General features: G+C 48.9%; 1 protein-coding gene across 2 annotated transcripts in view; it reads right to left on the bottom strand.

Annotated features, from left to right (window-relative positions):
- Positions 1-6,432: 6,432 nt before the first annotated feature.
- BICDL1 (BICD family like cargo adaptor 1) overlaps positions 6,433-19,419 on the bottom strand; it is a 28,023-nt gene continuing 15,036 nt past the window's right edge. Inside the window, exons 4-11 of one of the 2 annotated variants that reach the window (XR_015745254.1) lie at positions 16,912-17,058; positions 15,170-15,349; positions 14,090-14,308; positions 12,915-13,058; positions 12,658-12,788; positions 10,719-10,839; positions 9,245-9,353; positions 6,929-7,017 (exon numbers count right to left, since the gene is read on the bottom strand). Coding sequence is in view for 1 of the 2 variants with exons in the window: in XM_087942745.1 (XP_087798871.1) it covers positions 6,817-7,017; positions 10,719-10,839; positions 12,658-12,788; positions 12,915-13,058; positions 14,090-14,308; positions 15,170-15,349; positions 16,912-17,058 (1,143 nt within the window). In the remaining variant the exon portion in view is untranslated. Of the gene's footprint in view, positions 7,018-9,244; positions 9,354-10,718; positions 10,840-12,657; positions 12,789-12,914; positions 13,059-14,089; positions 14,309-15,169; positions 15,350-16,911; positions 17,059-19,419 lie in introns of both variants that reach the window. The other variant, XM_087942745.1, reaches the window with a different exon arrangement.

The following is a 19,419-nucleotide window of genomic DNA, read 5'->3' as shown; positions in this document are numbered from 1 at the left end:
TGCAACTGCGAGTAGATAAATAGGTTGTCGTGGCCTGTCGGCCGCTGGCCCCTCCCACAGCCAAATCAGAGGAGAAGGAGGAAGTGTGGGAGTCAAGGCCAGCCTCAAGGCAACCTGAGAGCTCTGAGGGGAAAGAAGAGGGAATGGAGCTGGCACACAGACAGAGGCAGAGCCTGGGCCATCCGTCAGCCCTCCGCTGGAGAGTCAACAGCCCCCAGGTCTGGAGGTGGCTGATGAGGAAGAGGAGGAACAGCTGGGCCCAGTGCCTGAGGCATGGATGCACAGAAGGCAGAGGAGAGGAGAGCAGTGGAATTCTATGAGCCGGTCCTTGGGATGGAAGAGCCACCACTGCTAGTGAGGCCCCACCCTAGCTCTGGGGATAAAAGACTGGGTGGAGATGACTTAGAAGTGGCAGACTTCTAGATGGACGGACTTGTTAGCCTGCGGCGAGAGAGAAACTTTTTGCTGGGGCTCCTAATAAAGGAATAATTTTATTTAAATGCAGAGGGTGTGTTTGGGGAGCTGGGTCAGAATGCTCGGCCGCTTCAGTAGCCCAGTCAGCAGGTGATTCAAACGTGATAAAAGACGTCCTTAACAAGTATGACTGAACCTCAGTCTTTTCCATCTACAAAAGGGGTCCCCAACCCCCCTCCCCTTCCGTGGACTGGCACCGGGCCATGCAAAGAAGCGAAGCCTCCCCCCGTGGGATGCAGGCAGCGCACGAAACCACGACAATGCCTCTGGTCCACGGGGGGAAAAAACCACCACGAAGCTGGTCCTTGGGGGACCACCGAACTACCACATCCACGTCCAGATTGATTCCCCCCCTCCAAAGAACCAGGAGTCGTGTGCTTTTTCTACTAAAATATGCCTTTATAGAATATCTTATAAAAACCGTACAGTTATATACAGGACTGCTACGTACAAAAATTACGATATGGTTTTGGTATGTACACAGACCTATTATATAAATACATTCTGTCTGCCTGCTCCAGCGATGTGCTTGTTTCACCCCTCCTTCCCCTCCACCCACACGCCACCACCACCACCACCCAGTAACCCCACCCCGTCCCCAGTGACCAGCCAAAACCAGTTCTCCAGTGCCTCTGGCAGAGGGGAAGGCGCCAGTCAGGCCACACACCCAAAAGGCCAACGTGGCCTCTTGCCAGCGGCAAAAGCTGCCTTTGGTTCCCAGCCCTCTTCCCTGGGCAGCGTCCTCTGCACCTCTTGGACTATATGTCCCATCATTCCCAAACATTCCAACAACATCCATGCAGGCAGGGCAAAAATGGGGGTGGGGGAGGGAAATGTAGTCCTTGACATCACCCGAGGGGCAGAATTTTAAGGGCTGGCCGATGAACCTGGTTCCAATTACGGAAGAGGATATAAGCTGCCTATCGTGGCAAATCGGATTTCCTCCAAATCCAGGCGGGGGGAAAAAAATGAAACCCTCCCTTTCCAAAATAAAATAAAGAGAGGAGAGGAGCAAAAAGTGTTTGTGTGCAGGGATTTTCTTTCTTTTTAAGGATGAGATTTCTCACCCAACTCGCCTCTCTGCCTTCATGAGTCTCTGGATCTGGTCCGTCCCCCTCCCCCGTTTATTCTGTTTTTCTCTCCTTTCTCCCTCCATGGCGAAGGGAGTTGGCTTGCGGGCTTAACTCCCCACCTAACCATGATTGCTGTTCGCACAACCTTGCCTTCAAGTTATTTCTTTACGGAGAGCCCACGACTCCCCCCCCCACCCAAAAAAATTTGTTTTCCATGGCTAAGCAAGACCGCCGCTAAGCGAGCTTCGCTCCACCGTACGAGGGCTTGCCACCGTTATTAAGCAAATCCATCTGGCGGCTAAGTGACTCGTTCGGTCGTGTATTGTTCCTAACATGTTCCGTTAATCCCAGGTCAGGAAGCTTGTCTGAATACGGCCATCATCTTGGGTGGCGTACTACACGGACGAGTTATGTTTTATTGGCCATACATGTTGGGACTCTATGGCGTACCCCTGTCCAACAGCGCCAAGACCATTCTTGGTAGAAGAAAGCACCGAATTAGATCCAGGCCAGTCTTAACCAACCCATGTTGGCTGGGGAATGATGGAAGTCCTCGTTCTTTGAATTTAGGGGGAGTAACACTTTGGAAAGGCCCTGTAAAAGTTGCCAAAGACAAATACACCATCTAGCTTGTAAGACAAATCAGATCCCGAAGGACAATTTGAGGTGCTCAATCGAGCAGCAACAAATGGGCTTGAATTCTCTCTCCAAAATTGTGGGGGATAATTTAACCCAAGTTATCTCCCCATTTTGCCTGATTTGGCGCCTTCTCCCAATGTGTTTTAATTTCCAGAAATATTTTTTTTTTCTTCAAGTTCCAGAATCTCTTACTGGCCACCACCTTTGCATAATACTTAAGAAACTCTGGGCCTTGAAATTGTAGACCTACCTAGCATTTATTAAATCTTGGCAGCTTGAATATTTGTCCCCAGTCCTGGGCAATTCTGGGAGTTGAAGTTCACCAAGCCACCCAAGATTGAAAAATGGGGGTTCCAGAAAATTATCCAGTTGGGAAACGCCCAGATCGAAACCTTGATCATATCAGCTGTTGTTGTTTTTTATTCCTGATCCTACTTTTTCCACCCCCCAGAAATAAGTATGGTAGCTTTTTGGTCTTTTTTTCAGGCATTGTCAAAGGTGCCAGATGGCAAATTGTCGCAATGCCTCCCAACACAAATCATTGCAGATGTTATTGTGCTAACCCAACCTAGTTTCCCCAGGGCCTTCTTTTAAATATCATTGGCTTAATTAACCCTAATGATAACCATGAAAACCATATCCTTCTCCACGTAGGAGAGAAGGACGTAGCCACGATTAGTGCAAATGCTATGAATTGAGCCATTCATAGGTGACTTGGAGATGTTCTCCAACATCTAACATTCTTAGCTGGCTTAGGCACCTTCCTTGACCTTCTAGTCCTAATACTCATGGAAAGCTTGAGAAAGGCCAGCATTGAGGCAAGATCTCCTAGCTTAGAAAGAGCCTGTGGCCATGTCTTGTACCCACAACCTAAGGCAGAACCTTCTCTCACCCATGACAACTTTTAAGTTATGGGGACTTCAACTCCCCAGCCAAGCCAGCTCTGGTCTAAGGCAACTGGGGAAGGGGGAGGAGGGACACTTGGTTACTTTCCTCCAGGTTAGACCAGGGGTCTCCAACCTTGGCAACTTTAATCCTGGAGGACTTCAAGCCCAAGAATTCTGGGAGTTGAAGTCCCCCAGGTTTAAAGTTGCCAAGGTTGGAGAGACCCCTGGTCTAGAGAACTTAGATGTCTCAAACTACCAGTCATTGGAACAACTTCATCATATCTGACCAGCTACCGTTATTGTCGTCATCTTCATCTTCTTTCTTCTTCTTCTTCTTCTTCTTCTTCTTCTTCTTCTTCTTCTTCTTCTTCTTCTTCTTCTTCTTCTTCTTCTTCTTCTTCTTCTTCTTCTTCTTCTTCTTCTTCTCCTCCTCCTCCTCCTCCTCCTCCTCCTCCTCCTCCTCCTCCTCCTCCTCCTCCTCCTTCTTGAACTTTAAATTAAGAAGCTGTTAAGAAGTTGTCTCCATGATGCTAATTTTTAAAGATCTGCAGAGTTGCATTTCCAACTGCTATAACCTGACCTCTCAAAAGGACCTCAGTAGCAGCGATCTTGGCTCTGTTGGAGCTGCTGTTCTCAATTTTGGAAGAAGTCATGCAGAGCTGGTGTGTTAAGAGTGAGGGCATGGAGCCACTTTCTAGTCTCACCCTTATTTGGTCACAGAAGCTCCCTGGAAGACATTGGACCATTCTTTCTCAACCCCAAAACCAGAATGGTGTAGACATAAAGAACCTCAGGTCCAGTCCAACCTCAACCATGGAAGCTCCCTGCGTGATTTTGGGCCAGTCAAGTTGTTCCCAGCCCAGTTACCTCATAAGGTGCATATCAAAAAATATATATGGAATATTAATACTGGATTTTGTGACAGGAAGACTGGATTTCTATCTACCCACAGCCTCTTTCTTAAGCTGGTGTTTTCCAGAATGGGTTGAGCCAGGCTTCCTTCATTGTCAACCTGCACAGGACAGGGGTCCCAGATCCCTGGAAGACACCAGGTTGAGAATGGTGGTTCTAGAACCAAGAGGTTCTTCTCACCGAGCCCATCAACCTGGGTTGTATCCCAATTGTTGCAGGGAAGAGCAATCTCTGATCAAATGGGCCATTTTACCCTCTGAAGAGGTAGAACTCAGGTAGCCTGATGGCTCATGATGAAGGAAGCATGAGAGGCAAGATTGAGGGAGGACACCTGGAGTCTTTTGAAGGTTTCTCCTGGAGGCAAGTAGGATCCTTTTCTGTCTAGAGAGAAGATCCCTCTGTCCTTTGTCCTCTACCCTAGTTCCAAGCTGGCTTCCTCTGGGGACCAGGAGACACTTAAGGATGGAAAATGAGTGTTATGGATTTGGATAAGGAAGAAGTATCCTTTCCGGACTTTGCATAATGCTTAACTGGGTGGTCCCCAAAAAGATCTGCAGATCTGCTTCTGGAACATAACATTGTGGATTGGGACTTGGGACATCTCAAGGAAAAGTGGTTTCCCCTAAAGGCTTTCCCATTGGAACCAGGGGTGGGATTCAGCCGGTTTGCACCGGTTCGCACGAACCGGGTGCTAATTTTATGTCTCGTTCACCAAACTGGTAGTTGCAAGGACGGGCTGGCCCTGCTCACCCCTCCCCTCCCTGGAGTATCCATGCGGCAGGTAAACACAGGGTTCACACGGAGGCTCATGAAGGGCAAAAACATGGGCCTCCTGGAAGTCCAGAAACGGGCCTATTGAGGGTTCTCCAGAGCCTGGGGGAGGCCATTTTTGCCTTCCCAGAGACTCGCGGGAAGCTTTTGGAGTGTGGGGAGGGCAAAAAATGGGCCTCCTGGAAGTTCTGGTAGGCCCCACACACCCCCTATGGCCACGCCCACCCAGCAACTGGGTAGAGAACCGCTTGCTGAATTTTTTTGAATCCCACCCCTGATCGGAACTGCCGTGTTTCTGAAAGAAGGCAAGGAAGTAAGAGCCACGTCCCTAACCCCACGCTCTTCAGACAGCCCTCTCCCTTGAATTTCGACTTCTCCGTGGACCCTAAGGCCGTACAGGCTAGCTACAAACTAGGATTCCTTCACTCTTGGGGGGCTGTACCGACATTAAACCCGGTCCAGATTTCAGAAGGAGTTGGGCCTCCTCACTCACAAGTTCTGGTTGTTCACGGGTTGATAAGGTCTAAGGCAAGCATTCCCCCCGTGATTGCTGTTGGAAGATCTTGATAACTGAGGATGTGCTAAAATGTCCTCACCGTTGATTTTCTGTCCCCACAAATCCCTTCTAGGGATGTTTTGGGAGATCCCCAAATATTGTTTATCTCCACCTCGTGACTAGGCAACCCAGAACAACAACAAGCTGATAAGAAATCTTCTCCTGCTTGTTTTTTACGCTGCCTCAATTGTTCTCTCTGTCTTTCTACACCTGAATTTCTCTCTGCTAGAAACCGGCAATCTTGACACCCCGGGCCTATGTCCAATACAGGTAGTCCTCGATTTACAACCGCAGCGGGATGCAACATGTCCATGGCACTACTGTTGTTAAGGGAGCTTTGCCTCTGGTTATGACCTTTCTCGCCACCGTTGTTAAGGGGATCATTGGGTCATTAAGCGAATCTGACTCCCCCCCCCCAATTGACTATGGGGAATCGCGTAACGGCGTAGCCGTCGTTAAGTACGATGCCAGTTGCCAAGCGGCCAAATGTGGATCGCGTGACCCTGGGAAATGCCGCCATGGTCTCGAGTGTGAAAAGCGGTCCTGGAGTCCTATTTGTTCGGCGCCATCGTAACTTCGAATGGCCCTTAAACGGACCGATGTAAGTCGAGGGCTACCTATAGAAGGAAACTCAGGTTGGGGTCTAAGCCAAGTGGGCGGTTAAGAGGCGAAGAGAGGGACAAGTGGGGCTGTAAATGTGAATCTGACCTCACAGATCGCGTGTTTGTGCCAGAGGTGGGATTCAGCCAGTTTGGACCGGTTCTATAGAACCGGTAGTGGAAATTTTGAATAGTCCGGAGAACTGGCAAATGCTGCCTCTGACTGGCCCCGTCCTCATCTCTTCTCCACCTCCCAAGTCCCAGCTAATCGGCTGGGTTTCCCTTTGGTTGCCCTGCACAGGAGAACAGAGCTGGAAAGCAGGTTAGTGGGGTGGGGAGGGAATGGGGATTTTGCAGTATCCTTCCCTTCCCATGCCCACCAAGCAGAGGTGGAATTCAGCCGGTTCAGACTGGTTCTACAGAACCGGTAGTGGACATTTCGAGTAGTTCAGAGAACCGGCCAATACCACCTCTGACTGGCCCTGTCCCCATCTCTTCTCTGCCTCCCATCAAGTCCCAACTGATCGGCTGGGTCTTCTTTGGTTGCCCTGCACAGGAGAACGGAGCTGGAAAGCAGGTTAGTGGAGTGGGGAGGGAATGGGGATTTTACAGTATCCTTCCCCTGCCACGCCCACCAAAAACATGCCACGCCCACCAAGCCATGCCCACAGAACCGGCAGTAAAAAAATTTTTGAATCCCACCACTGGTGTTTGTGTGTATGAGTGAGTGTGATGCACTTAAATGCCGAGTGGCCTTTTGGCAGTAGCTTGCAGGAGGATCAGGGTTTAGGGACCATGTGCCACCAGGTTCTCCCAGCTTCCCCCTTGACCTTCCTCCCCTCCTTCCCCCGTCCCCAACCCAACATGAACATGGGGGGGGGGAAACAATGACCGCTCCCTTCCAATTAATTTTTCTTGAAAAAAGAAAACAGGCGGTTCCCTTCGGCTCCAAGCGGCTCGGAGCTTTGCTGCTGGAGCTTCAGCAAAGGCGAAGGCCGGGTGCGCCTCTTGGCTCCGTGGCTGCTGGTGGTGTACATCATCATCTGGCTCCATTCCTTAGGATGTCGGTCCATCAGCTGCTGGTCAATGAGCCTCTGCATGTCATCCTACAGCCAGGAAGGGAGAAAAGCTGTTCAGGAGGAGGCAGTGACGACAGGAGGGGGAGAGATGGAGAGTTGGCATCCTCAACCCCCAAGCCGCGGGGCCTATTTGCAACCGGGCTGCGGGGCGGGCGTGCACATGCACGCAGCTCCACTTGCAGTCCAGCTGCCGGGGCATGCACGTGCAGCCATGCATTCCAGCCCACCACTCATGCGGCCCGGTTGCCCTCTCCCCACCCACTCCCAGCCGGGCCGCCAAGCTGCAAAAGTTGGGGACCACTGATGTAGAGCCCGAGAGGTGTTAGCGAGAGGCCCAGGTTAGACCCGCAGATTCAGGGCTGTCCATGGCATATGGCCAAAAATATCAAGACGGCCGCCACCAATCCCAGCACTGCCACTTTTTATGCAGGTTGACCTAAAAAAAATGGATGGCACACTGACTGATGGGCATTGCCAAAAGGAGTCAATTGCATTGTTTTAAATGAGCATTGACAAGTCAAGGGTGCCGTTTTATTGGCATTGCCAAAAGGAGTCAATTGCATTGTTTTACGGGTATTGCCAAAAGGAGTCAACTGCACCATTTTCTGAGCACTGACAAAGGGAGTCAATGGCACCTTTTTATGAGCATTGACAAAATGAATTAATTGCATGGTTTTATGGGCATTGACAAAAGGAGTCAATTGCATTGTTTTATAGGCATTGACACATGAAGTCAATTGTGCCATTTCTGAGCACTGAAAAAGGGAGTCAATGGCTCCATTTTATGGGCGTTGACAAGTCAATTGCACCATTTAATGGGCATTGACAAAAGTCGATTGCATTATTTTACGGGCATTGGAGCCTACCCAGTAGACACTCTTCCCTGCAGTTTAGCTTCCCCATTTCAGAACTGACCCCACCCCAGATCTGAAGACTAAATAGAAGAGTGTCCACTGGTAGAAGATCTGCTGGGGAGAAGGTGGTTTCCATAATCCGTAGTCTTTGGTGTCTTGAATAAGCCAGAATAAGCAGGTTTCAGTCCCTGCCTACTAGGCCCTGAACTATGATCCGTCGCCCAGAGGTTGGGTTGCCATGACCTGAGAAGCTCAAATATGGGTGGGCAACTCTGCCAAATTACGACCTGTGGACCTCAACTCCCAGAATTCCTGGGTCAGCATGAATTCTGGGAGTCTTTTTGACACTCAAACTTAAGGAGGCCGGTTGCAAATGTTTATTCCGCGATTAGGAATTTGAGATAGGTCATCCAAAGGATAACTGTGGTTTGGCAAGAACTTTGGTGATTTTGCTTAGAATTAGAATAGAATGGATGAGCTGGAAGGGACCTTGGAGGTCTTTTAGTCCAGCCCCCTGCTCCAGCAGGAGAACCTAAACTATTTCAGATAAGTGGCTATCCAGTCTGGGACTGGAGGCTAAAACTTATGAAGAATGGTTGCAGGAACTGGGCCTGGCTGGTCTAGTGAAGAGAAGGACCAGGGGAGACAGGAGAGCAGTCTTCCAATATTTGAGGGGCTGCCACAGAGAGGAGGAAGGGGGTCAAGCTATTTTCTAAAGCACCTGAAGGCCAGATGAGGAACAATGGATGGAAACTAATCAAGGAGAGATTCAACCCTAGAAATAAGGAGAAACTTTCTGACAGTGAGAACCATCAACCAATGGAACAGAAGTTGCCCTCAGAAGTTGTTGGAGCTTCATCACTTGAGACTTTCAAGAAGAAATTGGACTCCCATCTGTCAGAAATGATGTAGGGTCTCCTACTTGGGCAGGGGGGGGTTGGACTAGATGACCTACAAGATCCCTGCCAACTCTGATTATCTGTCATCTGTTTCTTCTTAAAAGAACCGGAGCTCCCACGATTTTGCATTTTGGGGGAGCAAGTTCTCACATTCCACGGTTATTGGAGTCAATCTGATATCGGTGAGCGAAAGGACATAAAAAAAAAAAAAATCAGATTGCGTGATTACCAGCTGTTTTCACAACGGGACTCGAATAGCTGGTTAGAATTGGAATAAAACTACTACAATCCTCAACTTACAACCGCGATTCCCGGGCCAGCATGACTTCTGGGAGTTGGAGTCCACAGGTTGTAAAGTCGCCACAATGATACCCCAACCCTGTTCTAAGCATTCCCGGTATTCCGATCCCGAAAGGATGGTGAAGCAGTACCCAGGCGGGGGTGGGGGGCACGAGAGGATGCAACGAGGAAGGGAAGAAGCAAGGGGAGGGCGGCGCTCACCTTAAAGGCAGGAGGGGTGTACGACTAAAGCTGTTGTTACGGGAAGTGATAAAGGCCACTAGATCAGAAACCAAAGAAGCCAAATAGTGAAAAGGCCTGAAGAAGCAAACTGGGAAAAAGAAGAGAAAGAGAGAGAGAGAGAGAGAAAGAAAGAGAGAGAGGGAGAGAGAAAGAGAAATGACCACAAGGAGAAAGGGAGGACGAGTTCAACCAGGAGAGCTTGCAGGATGCGGGGACTGGGACCGCCCACTTGTGATGCTCCCCCTAGTTGTGTATCCAGGGGGAATTTCCACAAGGCCAAGTCGAGACGGAGGGGCCACCTCGGAGTCTCGGGAGGAGGTGGCCACTAAGTCATGAGGGCTCAACTTGAAAGCTTGGAAGGGAAGGGAAAGGAGGAGGAGGAGGAGGCATTTTAGGGAAAGCCACTCGGGATCTGCGGGCTGGACGCAAGGGATGCTGGGAGAGGAGGAACCCGGGGGTGGGGTGGGGTGGGCTTGGTATCCAAAGGGTGGGACCCCTTTGAAGGTCAGTTATGTGGGTTGTCAAGCCCAGGAACGAAGCCCTCAAGGAGAGCCCAGCTCTACTGAACCATCTCTCCTCTTCCTCCTCCTCCTCCTCTTCTCCTCCTTTTCTCCAACTCCTCCTCCTCCTCTCCTCCTCCTCTTCCTCCTGTTCTCCTCCTGCTCTCCTCCTCCTCCTTTTCTCCAACTCCTCCTCTTCCTCTCCTCTTCTTCCTCCTCTTCTCCTCCTCCTCCTCCTCCTCTTCTCTTCCTCATTTTCTCCACCTCCTGCTTCTCCTTCTTTTCTCCTCCAGCTCCTCCTCCTCCTTTTCTCCAACTCCTCCTCTTCCTCTCCTCTTCTCCCTCCTCTTCTCCTCCTCCTCCTCTCCTCTTCCTCCTCCTCCTCCTCTCTCTCTTCGTTTTCTCCACCTCCTGCTTCTCCTTCTTTTCTCCTCCAGCTCCTCCTCCTCCTTTTCTCCAACTCCTCCTCTTCCTCTCCTCTTCTCCCTCCTCTTCTCCTCCTCCTCCTCTCCTCTTCCTCCTCCTCTTCTCTTCCTCGTTTTCTCCACCTCCTGCTTCTCCTTCTTTTCTCCTCCAGCTCCTCCTCCACCTTTTCTCCTCCTCCTCTTCCTCCTGTTCTCCTCTTCCCGCTTCTCCTCCTCCTCCTCCTCCTCCTCCTCCTCCTCCTCCTCCTCCTCCTCCTCCTCCTCCCCTCTCCACAAAGGGGGTCAATGAATGTGTCTCCTCCACAGGTTCATCTACTACAGCATGCAGCCCTGGAGAAACCAAGACCTCGCCTGGTCCTGCTGGAGCTGGATCTCTGCCACTTGGCAGGTAACATTTGGGAGGGGCGTCAAACCATGATCCATGATCCAAACCAGCTTTTCCTCCTTCAGCGTTTCACGTGGCGCCACCCAGAAGAAGAACTCTAGGGGGGTAGGTAGACCTGGCCCCGTCTTCCTCTTTCCTCCTACCTGCCACGCTTCCAGCTGCTGCGAAAGATTAAGCTTCTGTTGAATGGCGTCCAACAGCTGGCTGTTCAACGACATCATATCCATTCGGCACTTGGCCAGCTCCATCTCAACAGCATTCTTCCTGAAAAGCAAAACAACAACACACAATGATGAAGAACCATTTGGTTTCTGGCCCTCTTTTTTTTCCCCCCACCATCTCTTCCCACAGATGGAGCTGGCCGCTGGGGAATATGGGATCTGCAGTCCCAACAGGAGTGCCGAGCTTGGGGGAAGTTGATCCAGATGGCTATTGTACCATGCAACAGTGATCATTCATGAAATTCTGATTTTTTTTTTTTTTAAAAAAATCTGCCTACGCAGCCAGCACAGTCCCCATTGCACATATCTATGTATTGGAAAAGGGGAAAAAAACATTTTTTTAAAAAATCACTTCACAGAATGAATATCGGACTTCCTAAGAAGCCGGTTTCCATGGATACAGGAGAGTTGGTAACCTACACACAGCCTAAAATACCAGAAGCTCCCTGGAGTTCCGGCATTGCAACTCAATAGGCAACCAATATTCCCTTGCCCGGACAAAGGGGGGCAGCCCCGAGGTGGCTATTTGGTCCTCCCCTGCCCCCCCCTCAACCAGACACTTTTAGCTGATCACACAATTACACCTGTGTTGTGGGCCCATCAGAACAGAAAATGAATAAAAGAGAGAGGGAGGAAGGGAGAGAGGGAAGGAGGGCGAAAGGAGGAGGAAGAGAGGAAAGGAGGGAAAGAGGGAGGGAGGGAGAAGGAGGGAAAGGGAGACTCGAGAGGGAAGGAGGGAGAAAGAACAAGAGGGAAAGGGAGAGAGAGGGAGGGAGGGAGAGAGGAAAGGGAAAGGGAGAAGGAGGGAAAGGGAGACTCAAGAGGGAAGGAGGGAGAGAGGGAAGGAGGGAAAGAGAGAGGGAAAGGGAGGGAGGGAGAGAGGAAAGGAGGGAAAGAGGGAGAAGGAGGGAAAGGAGACTTGAGAGGGAAGGAGGGAGAGAGAGGGAAGGAGGGAGAGAGGGAAGGAGGGAAAGAGGGAGAAGGAGGGAAAGGGAGACTTGAGAGGGAAGGAGGGAGAGAGGGAAGGAGGGAAAGAGGGAGAAGGAGGGAAAGGGAGACTTGAGAGGGAAGGAGGGAGAGAGGGAAGGAGAGAAAGGGAGGGAGGGAAAGGGAGACTCAAGAGGGAAGGAGGGAGAGAGAACAAGAGGGAAAGGGGGAGAGAGGGAGGGAGGAAGAGAGGAAAGGAGGGAAAGAGGGAGAAGGAGGGAAAGGGAGACTCAAGAGGGAAGGAGGGAGAGAGAGGGAAGGAGGGAGAGAGGGAAGGAGGGAAAGAGGGAGAAGGAGGGAAGGGAGACTTGAGAGGGAAGGAGGGAGAGAGAGGGAAGGAGGGAGAGAGGGAAGGAGGGAAAGAGGGAGAAGGAGGGAAAGGGAGACTTGAGAGGGAAGGAGGGAGAGAGAGGGAAGGAGGGAGAGAGAGGGAAGGAGGGAGAGGAGGAGGGAAAGAAAGAGAGGGAGAGAAGAGGGAAAGAGAGGAAAGGAGGGAAAATGAGAGGGAGGGAGAAAAGAAGAGAGGGAGGGAGAGAGAAAGAAGGAAAGGGAGAGAGAAGGAGGAAGGGAGAGAGAGAGAGAACATAGAAATATAGGGCTGGAAGCTACTTCCAAGGTCTTCTATTTCAGTCACCTCGGTTTTTTCATCTTTTGGCAGAACAAAATGCGTTTGGATGCATTTTGAGCCCTTCATCCGATTTGATTCCCCCTGCAACCAGGGTCAAAATCGCCATGGAAGCTGCCTTGCTGGAATCTTAAATTTTAACTAGGTTTCTATCGGGCTTGTAGTTTTTACAAGTCAGCCCTCGGGCGGAGTGGGGGGCTTGTCTCTCCCCAGTGCCGACCCCCGCCACCCGACCAAACCTTTTCTTACTTAGAAATGGCTTCATCTCGGTCTTGGATAGCCTTCAACAGCTGCTCGCTCATCTCCTTATCTTCGGCCGATCCCCGCAGCCGGTCCCTTTCCTCTTTCAGCGAAGTCATTTCTACACTCAGCAGCGTCACCTGAGAAGACAAAAGGGGGAAGAACCCAAGGTTGCAACGTTGTGGGTTTCACAGCAAGGCCAAAAGAGCAGGTCCCTTCGCTCTAGAGACGTCCAGCTGAACTCCAGGAAAACCTACGTTGGCTACCTGGCTGTGAAGCTGCTGTAGCTCTTCCAGGCTCTGCCTCAGTTTCCCCCGCTCGCCTTCCATTAACTCCCTCAGGGCTCTTGAATCTTCACTCGTTTGCTTGATCTGTTCTTCCAAAGCATCGTCATCACTTCTCCGAGAACCCTGGAAGAGATATAAACAAGTCTTTTACCCAGGGATATGAATGGTTTCGTCAAGGTTGGACTCAGCCTTCCATCCTTCCAAGGTTGGTAAAATGAGGATCCAGGTGGCTGTGTGGGATAAGATGCTGGCTCTGTAAACCGCTTAGAGAGGGCTGGAAAGCACTATGAAGCAATATATACATTAAGTCTAAGTGCTATTGCTATTGCTCCCTCCTTCCCTCTCCTTTCTTTCTTTCCTTCCTTCCTTCCTTCCTTCCTTCCTTCCTTCCTTCCTGCCTGCCTGCCTGCCTGCCTGCCTGCCTGCCTGCCTGCCTGCCTGCCTCCTATCCTATCCTATCCTATCCTATCCTATCCTATCCTATCCTATCCTATCCTATCCTTTCCTTTCCTTTCCTTTCCTTTCCTTTCCTTTCCTTTCCTTCCCTTCCCTTCCCTTCCCTTCCCTTCCCTTCCCTTCCCTTCCCTTCCCTCCTTCCTTCCTTCCTTCCTTCCTTCCTTCCTTCCTTCCTTCCTTCCTTCCTTCCTTCCTTCCTTCATGTGCAGTAGTTAGAAAGCAGTATTGCAGGCTAACTCTGCCCACTGCCAGCAGTTCGATCCTGATCAGCTCAAGATTGACTCAGCCTTCCCTCCTCCCAAGGTTGGTGAAATGAGGACCCAGATTATTTGGGGGGCAAGAGGCTGACTCTGTAAGCTGCTTAGAGAGGGCTGCAAAGCACTGCGAAGTGGCATATAAGTCTAAGGGCTATTGCTATTCTGTCAAGGTTGCCTCACAATTAGGAGGCTGCGAGTTCGATCCTAGGTAGAGGCAGATATTTCTCTCTCTGGGCACAATGAGAATTTATCTGCTGAACAAAACTCCACATTGGTGACAGGAAGGGCATCTGGCCAGTAAAGCACTCTGCTAGCTCCACTGAGTTGCCCCAACTCCACCCGCACAAGGGATTACAGGGTCGTTAAAAGAAGAGGATGATATAAGCCTAAATGCTACTGTTAGGAATGGGGTGATAGTGGTAACCCCCAAACCTCGCTTACCGGGGAATCCGTGCCATCAATCACGCTTTGGATCAGCCTCTTCAATTCGCTGAGTGCAGCCCTCAAGCTGCCGGCCGGAACGTCTTTGGCTGAGGAGGTTTCTGAAGATTCGTCCATGGAAGAGTCCGTGGAGACGGCAGAATCCGCACTGTCGTTCCCTCTGAGGTGCGTACACAGGTAACGGACTTGGCAATAGGCCTCCCAAAGCTGCAGCCTCAACTGTGATAACACAATAACAAAAAAATGTACAGTGAAGGGACCAGAATACCACGACACCCATTGGATAGATTTTAAACCCAGTGTCATGCCCCTAGTGGAGACTGACTCTGCGGGAGAGGAGGAAGAGCCGACAGGGAGTGGAAGTGTGGCTCCGGAGGCTGGGGAAGGGCAGAGGCAGGCTGGGCAGCCAGAGGAGGACCCAGGCCCATCCCCTCTCCATCCTAGGGCACGCAGGGAGGAGAGGATAAGGGAGAGACGTGGTCTACTGGGGAGGAGAGGGCCTTGATCCTCTTCATGGGCTGCAGCTGTGACAACTGGCTAAGAGGATGGACATGCCTACAGGCGAGTGCTGGAAACAAAGCATGGAAATAGCTCTAGTTTATTGTTCCTCTCTGAGTTTGGCGTCCTTCCCAGTGTGTGTTCTGATATCTGTGGACATCTTCAAGCCCTTATCTTGCCTGGTTTGTGTTGTTTTTTAACTCTTTATAATTTAAACAGCATTTCCTCCTCCTTGTAACTGTTTGTGTGGGAGTTTTTTTTGTCTTCCGTCAAAGATATTCGGAGCTTGGAATCAAAATGAAGGAATAAAAGGGGCTTCACCTGCTTTTTGGTGACTGTGTTTATTTTGTATCCCACCTTGGGTCATCACACCCAGGATTGCATCTGCAGGATCGAATTACCTACAGGTTCTTAGAAAGTTCTTTTCTCCCCCTCCCCCCCAAAAGAAACTTCCAGCTTCGATCTGTTGGAATCTGACCATCTTAAGAATGTTCATTTGAAGGACAACCCTAGAAGCTCAAGGAATTGTCCTACTCTGGCATAGCTTCTGAAGTTTTCTGCACTACCCACTGCTCCGTATACCTGTTCTCGCTCTTGTTCCAGTTCCTCTGCTTCCATACTCTGCTCGATCTCCGACAGCAAAGACATCCTGGAGGAGTTGAAGGCTTGGAGGCTTTGCTCCTCGTTCAGCTCCTCCATCTTGACCTGCAGCTGCCGGTAGGACAGTCTCACCTCTCGAAGCTCCAGCTGGCTCTGGTGCAACTGATTAGGATGAAAAGTTAGCCGAGAGAGAAAGAAAGAGAGAGAGAGAGAGAGAGAGAGAGAGAGAGAGAATGTGGACAATCTAGAACTGCGCTGCCTGCGGTCCGATCCAAGCATAGTTCACAAAATTGTCTGCTATAACATCTTGCCTGTCAATGACTTCTTCAGCCTCAACCACAATAATACACAGGCAAACAACCGATGCAAACTCAAGGTAAACTGCTCCAAACTCGATTGCAGAAAATACGACTTCAGCCACAGAGTGGTCAACGCCTGGAACGCCCCACCCGACTCCATTGTCACAGCCTCGAACCCTCCCAGCTTCAACCTCCAACTGTCTACCATGGACCTCACCCCGTTCCTAAGAGGTCCTTAAAGGGGGCGTGCATAAGTGCACCAGCAGGCCTACCATCCCTGTCTTATTGTCCTCATTGATCTGTATTTACTCCCTTTGTTCTTGTTTATGTTCATACTTATATTTGTTATCTTGTCCATGTTTGACAGACAGATAGATAGATAGATAGATAGATAGATAGATAGATAGATAGATAGATAGATAGATAGAATTATCCAAGGTCTCCAATGATTGAAACCAACTCAGCTTGGTCTAGAATAGCTGTTGAGGGGCACCTCCAAGGAATGATTCAGGAAAAGGGCCAGGACAATGTAGCAGCTGGAACCAGAACCTCAAGGCAATCTTACATTGAATGGGTCACACTACACGAATTCAACTCAATTCCAAGGATATCCACCCATCAACCTACTACATCACATGGAAAGTTAGTTTGACAACAAATTTGGGGTCTTGGGGTGGACCTTCCTCCTTTTAGTAGGAGATAATAATCCTGTGGTCCTGGGTTGAAGGAAATTCTGCCATTCAACGAGGAAAATCCATAAGACCTTAGATCCAGGATCTAGAAGGATCGGCTTGCATTACTTGCAGTGATTCAGAAATCTCTAGTGGGTTTTCATGGATTGGAAGAGGGGAGATATGACAGAAGAGAACAGAACAACAGAAGCAGAAGGAGGCTGAGGCGTAGAGTAGAGTAGAATAGAAATAGAGTAGAGTAGAGTAGAGTAGAGTAGAGTAGAGTAGAGTAGAGTAGAGTAGAATAGAAATAGAGTAGAGTAGAGTAGAGTAGAGTAGGGTAGAATAGAATAGAATAGAATAGAATAGAATAGAATAGAATAGAATAGAATAGAATAGAATAGAATAGAATAGAATAACAGAGTTGGAAGGGACCTTGGAGGTCTTCTAGTCCAGCCCCTTGCTCAAGCAGGAGGCCCTATACCATTTCAGACAAGAGGCTTTCCAGTTTCTTCTTAAAAGCCTCCAGTGATGAAGCACTTACAATTTTAGTGTACTTTACTTTACTTTTCTTAGGTGTTACAGGAGGAAAAATGACGCCTGTGTCCCAAACTCTCTCCCTTGATTCTTGGGTCCCATTGCAGGGCTGAGACGGACCTCCAAAATTCCTAAGAATTCCTGAGACAAAGCCCACCTTCTTGGCCTCCTCCTCCTCCTCCTCCTGCATTTCTGGGCCCTCGGCTTCCGTGCCTACCTGCATGTCTTTTTCATGGCTTTGCCGTTCCAAAATTAAGACACGGTCTTGAAGTTCCTCCACCGTCCCCTGGAGAAGGTTGTTCTCCTCCATCATGACGCTGAGACGGCGCTCCAGGTCTTGCTTGCGATCCCTCAGCATCTTAATCTGAAAAAGCAGGCAGAGGTGGGTGTGTGTGTGTGTGTCTCAATGTCAAGACCTCCCTGGCCTGGAGAAGAGAGGGCTCTGGAGAAGCCAGAAGAGAAGGAAGAAACTAGCCACGCCTGTGGAGCCAAGCCTGGGACGGAGGAGGACTGGACGGACCGGTGGAATGTGGGAAGAGAACGGAAGGGAGGACTGATCTCTTCCCCCCCCCCACCTAGCTACCCTCCCCTTTATGGAACTGGGTTTGCAGAGTGGGAGGAATTTAAATTGCCTGGAATGTGCGTTGCCAAGCAAAGGAAGAGGGAGGAAAGGAGGCCGAGCGGTCACCTCCGTACTCTGGAATTTCCAGAGGGATTAAGAGATGAACTTGGGCTCCAACGAAAGGTCAGCGGGGACCTTATTTATTTATTTTATTTATTTGATTTGCCAATTGTTTACAAGATAATAAGTATAAGTGTATACATAGTTGTGAATACATGAAATGGGTACATATAAGAAAAATAAAAGAAGAATAAGAGAAACAATAGGACAGGGACGGTAGGCACGTTGGTGCGCTTATGCACGCCCCCTACAGACCTCTTAGGAAAGGGGTGAGGTCAATAGTAGACAGTCTAAGGTTAAAGTTTTTGGGGTTTGGGGAAGAAACTACCTTCCCTCCACTCGCTCACTTCCTCTCCACCATTGGTCCCAACTACGAGACCAAGGGGGCTGGGCGCCCTCCTTCCCTCCGGGGAAAGCTCCTTTGTGGTTGTGTTCAGCCTGCACAAGGCGGTGGCAGTGGGGAAGATGACCATCTTTCGGGGGGCGGGGGGGCCCACAAGAGCAGGCTGGCCCCTGGGATGAGGACAAGGGGGACTTAGGGGGAAATTTCTGCGAGTTGCAAGGGAGGTTTTTCTCAAGAGAAGCCCTCCCGTCTCCTCCTCCCAAGGATGGGGGAAAGCTATCAGGCAAAGCCTTCTTCTGTGCTGCCAAAGTTTTGCCCGTGTGTTTGCATATAAATATGTACGTGGGGAATGCGCGCGTGTGTGCTTTAGCGGGTTTGTGTATGCACATATAAAGAGACACACAATTATACATATCTGTGCGTAAATCTGCATGTGTGTGACTATGTACACGTGTATGTGTGCGCATGAATGTGGATGTACCTGTGTGTGGATATACCTACATGAATGTGTATATGCTTGTGTGTGTGTGTGTGTGTGTGTGTGTATGTATCTGTATGTACATACATACATATACATATATAAAAATACACATAGTGTATACACACATACATGCACACATGAATGGGGCATAAGTGTACGTGTGAATATGCACGTGTGTGAATATCTGGGTGTATATACTGTATATATAGGAATCAATGTGTATGTATGTATGTGTGTGGATGGATGGATAGATAGATAGATAGATAGATAGATAGATAGATAGATAGATAGATAGATAGATAGATAGAATGTAGAGTTAGACAGATATATTTTATCCTATATCTGTCTGTCTATCTCTACATTCTATCTATCTTATATTTTAAGAGATAGATAGAATGTAGAGATAGACAGATATAAGATAAAATATAAGAGATAGATAGATAGAATGTAGAGATAGATAGACAGATATATTTTATCTTATAACTGTCTATCAATCTCTATATTCTATTGATCTATCTTATATTTTAAGAGATAGAGATAGAATGTAGAGATAGACAGATATAAGATAAAATATAAGACATAGATAGAATGTAGAGACAGATATAAGATAAAATATAAGAGGTAGGTAGGTAGGTAGGTAGGTAGATAGATAGATAGATAGATAGATAGATAGATAGATAGATAGATAGATAGATAGATAGAATGTAGAGATAGATAGACAGATATATTTTATCTTATATCTGTCTATCAATCTCTATATTCTATCTATCTATCTCATATTTTAAAAGATAGAGATAGAATGTAGAGATAGACAGATATAAGATAAAATATAAGAGAGAGAGAGATTGAATGTAGTGATAGATAAGATATAATGTAGAGATATAGGGATAGATAGATCGATAGAGATATAGAGATATATATGAATGTATATATATATGTATGTGTATGTAGATATATCATGAACAAGTGTAAGCGCATGTTTGAATGTGCATACGTGCATATACGTACATGTGAACACGTACATAAATGCACATGGGCATGTGTGTGTGTGCATATATGTACATGGATGCGTGTATTCACATATGGAAACACGCATTCACGAATGCGTGCACAAGGGAGTGTAGGCACAGAGGAATGCACCAGAGGTCAAATAATTCAAGATGGCAGCTGGTGGAGCCATGCCACCAAAGCCACAGCCTCTTTCTCATTTAATCTACCT

The sequence above is a fragment of the Notechis scutatus genome, chromosome 13 (genome assembly GCF_049901735.1).
Source record: "Notechis scutatus isolate UNSWTSFEM ecotype Mainland chromosome 13, rNotScu1.2, whole genome shotgun sequence".
Lineage (NCBI taxonomy): Eukaryota > Metazoa > Chordata > Lepidosauria > Squamata > Elapidae > Notechis > Notechis scutatus.
Note: the sequence above shows the minus strand (reverse complement) of the source record. Positions and strands in the feature narration are given on the sequence as shown.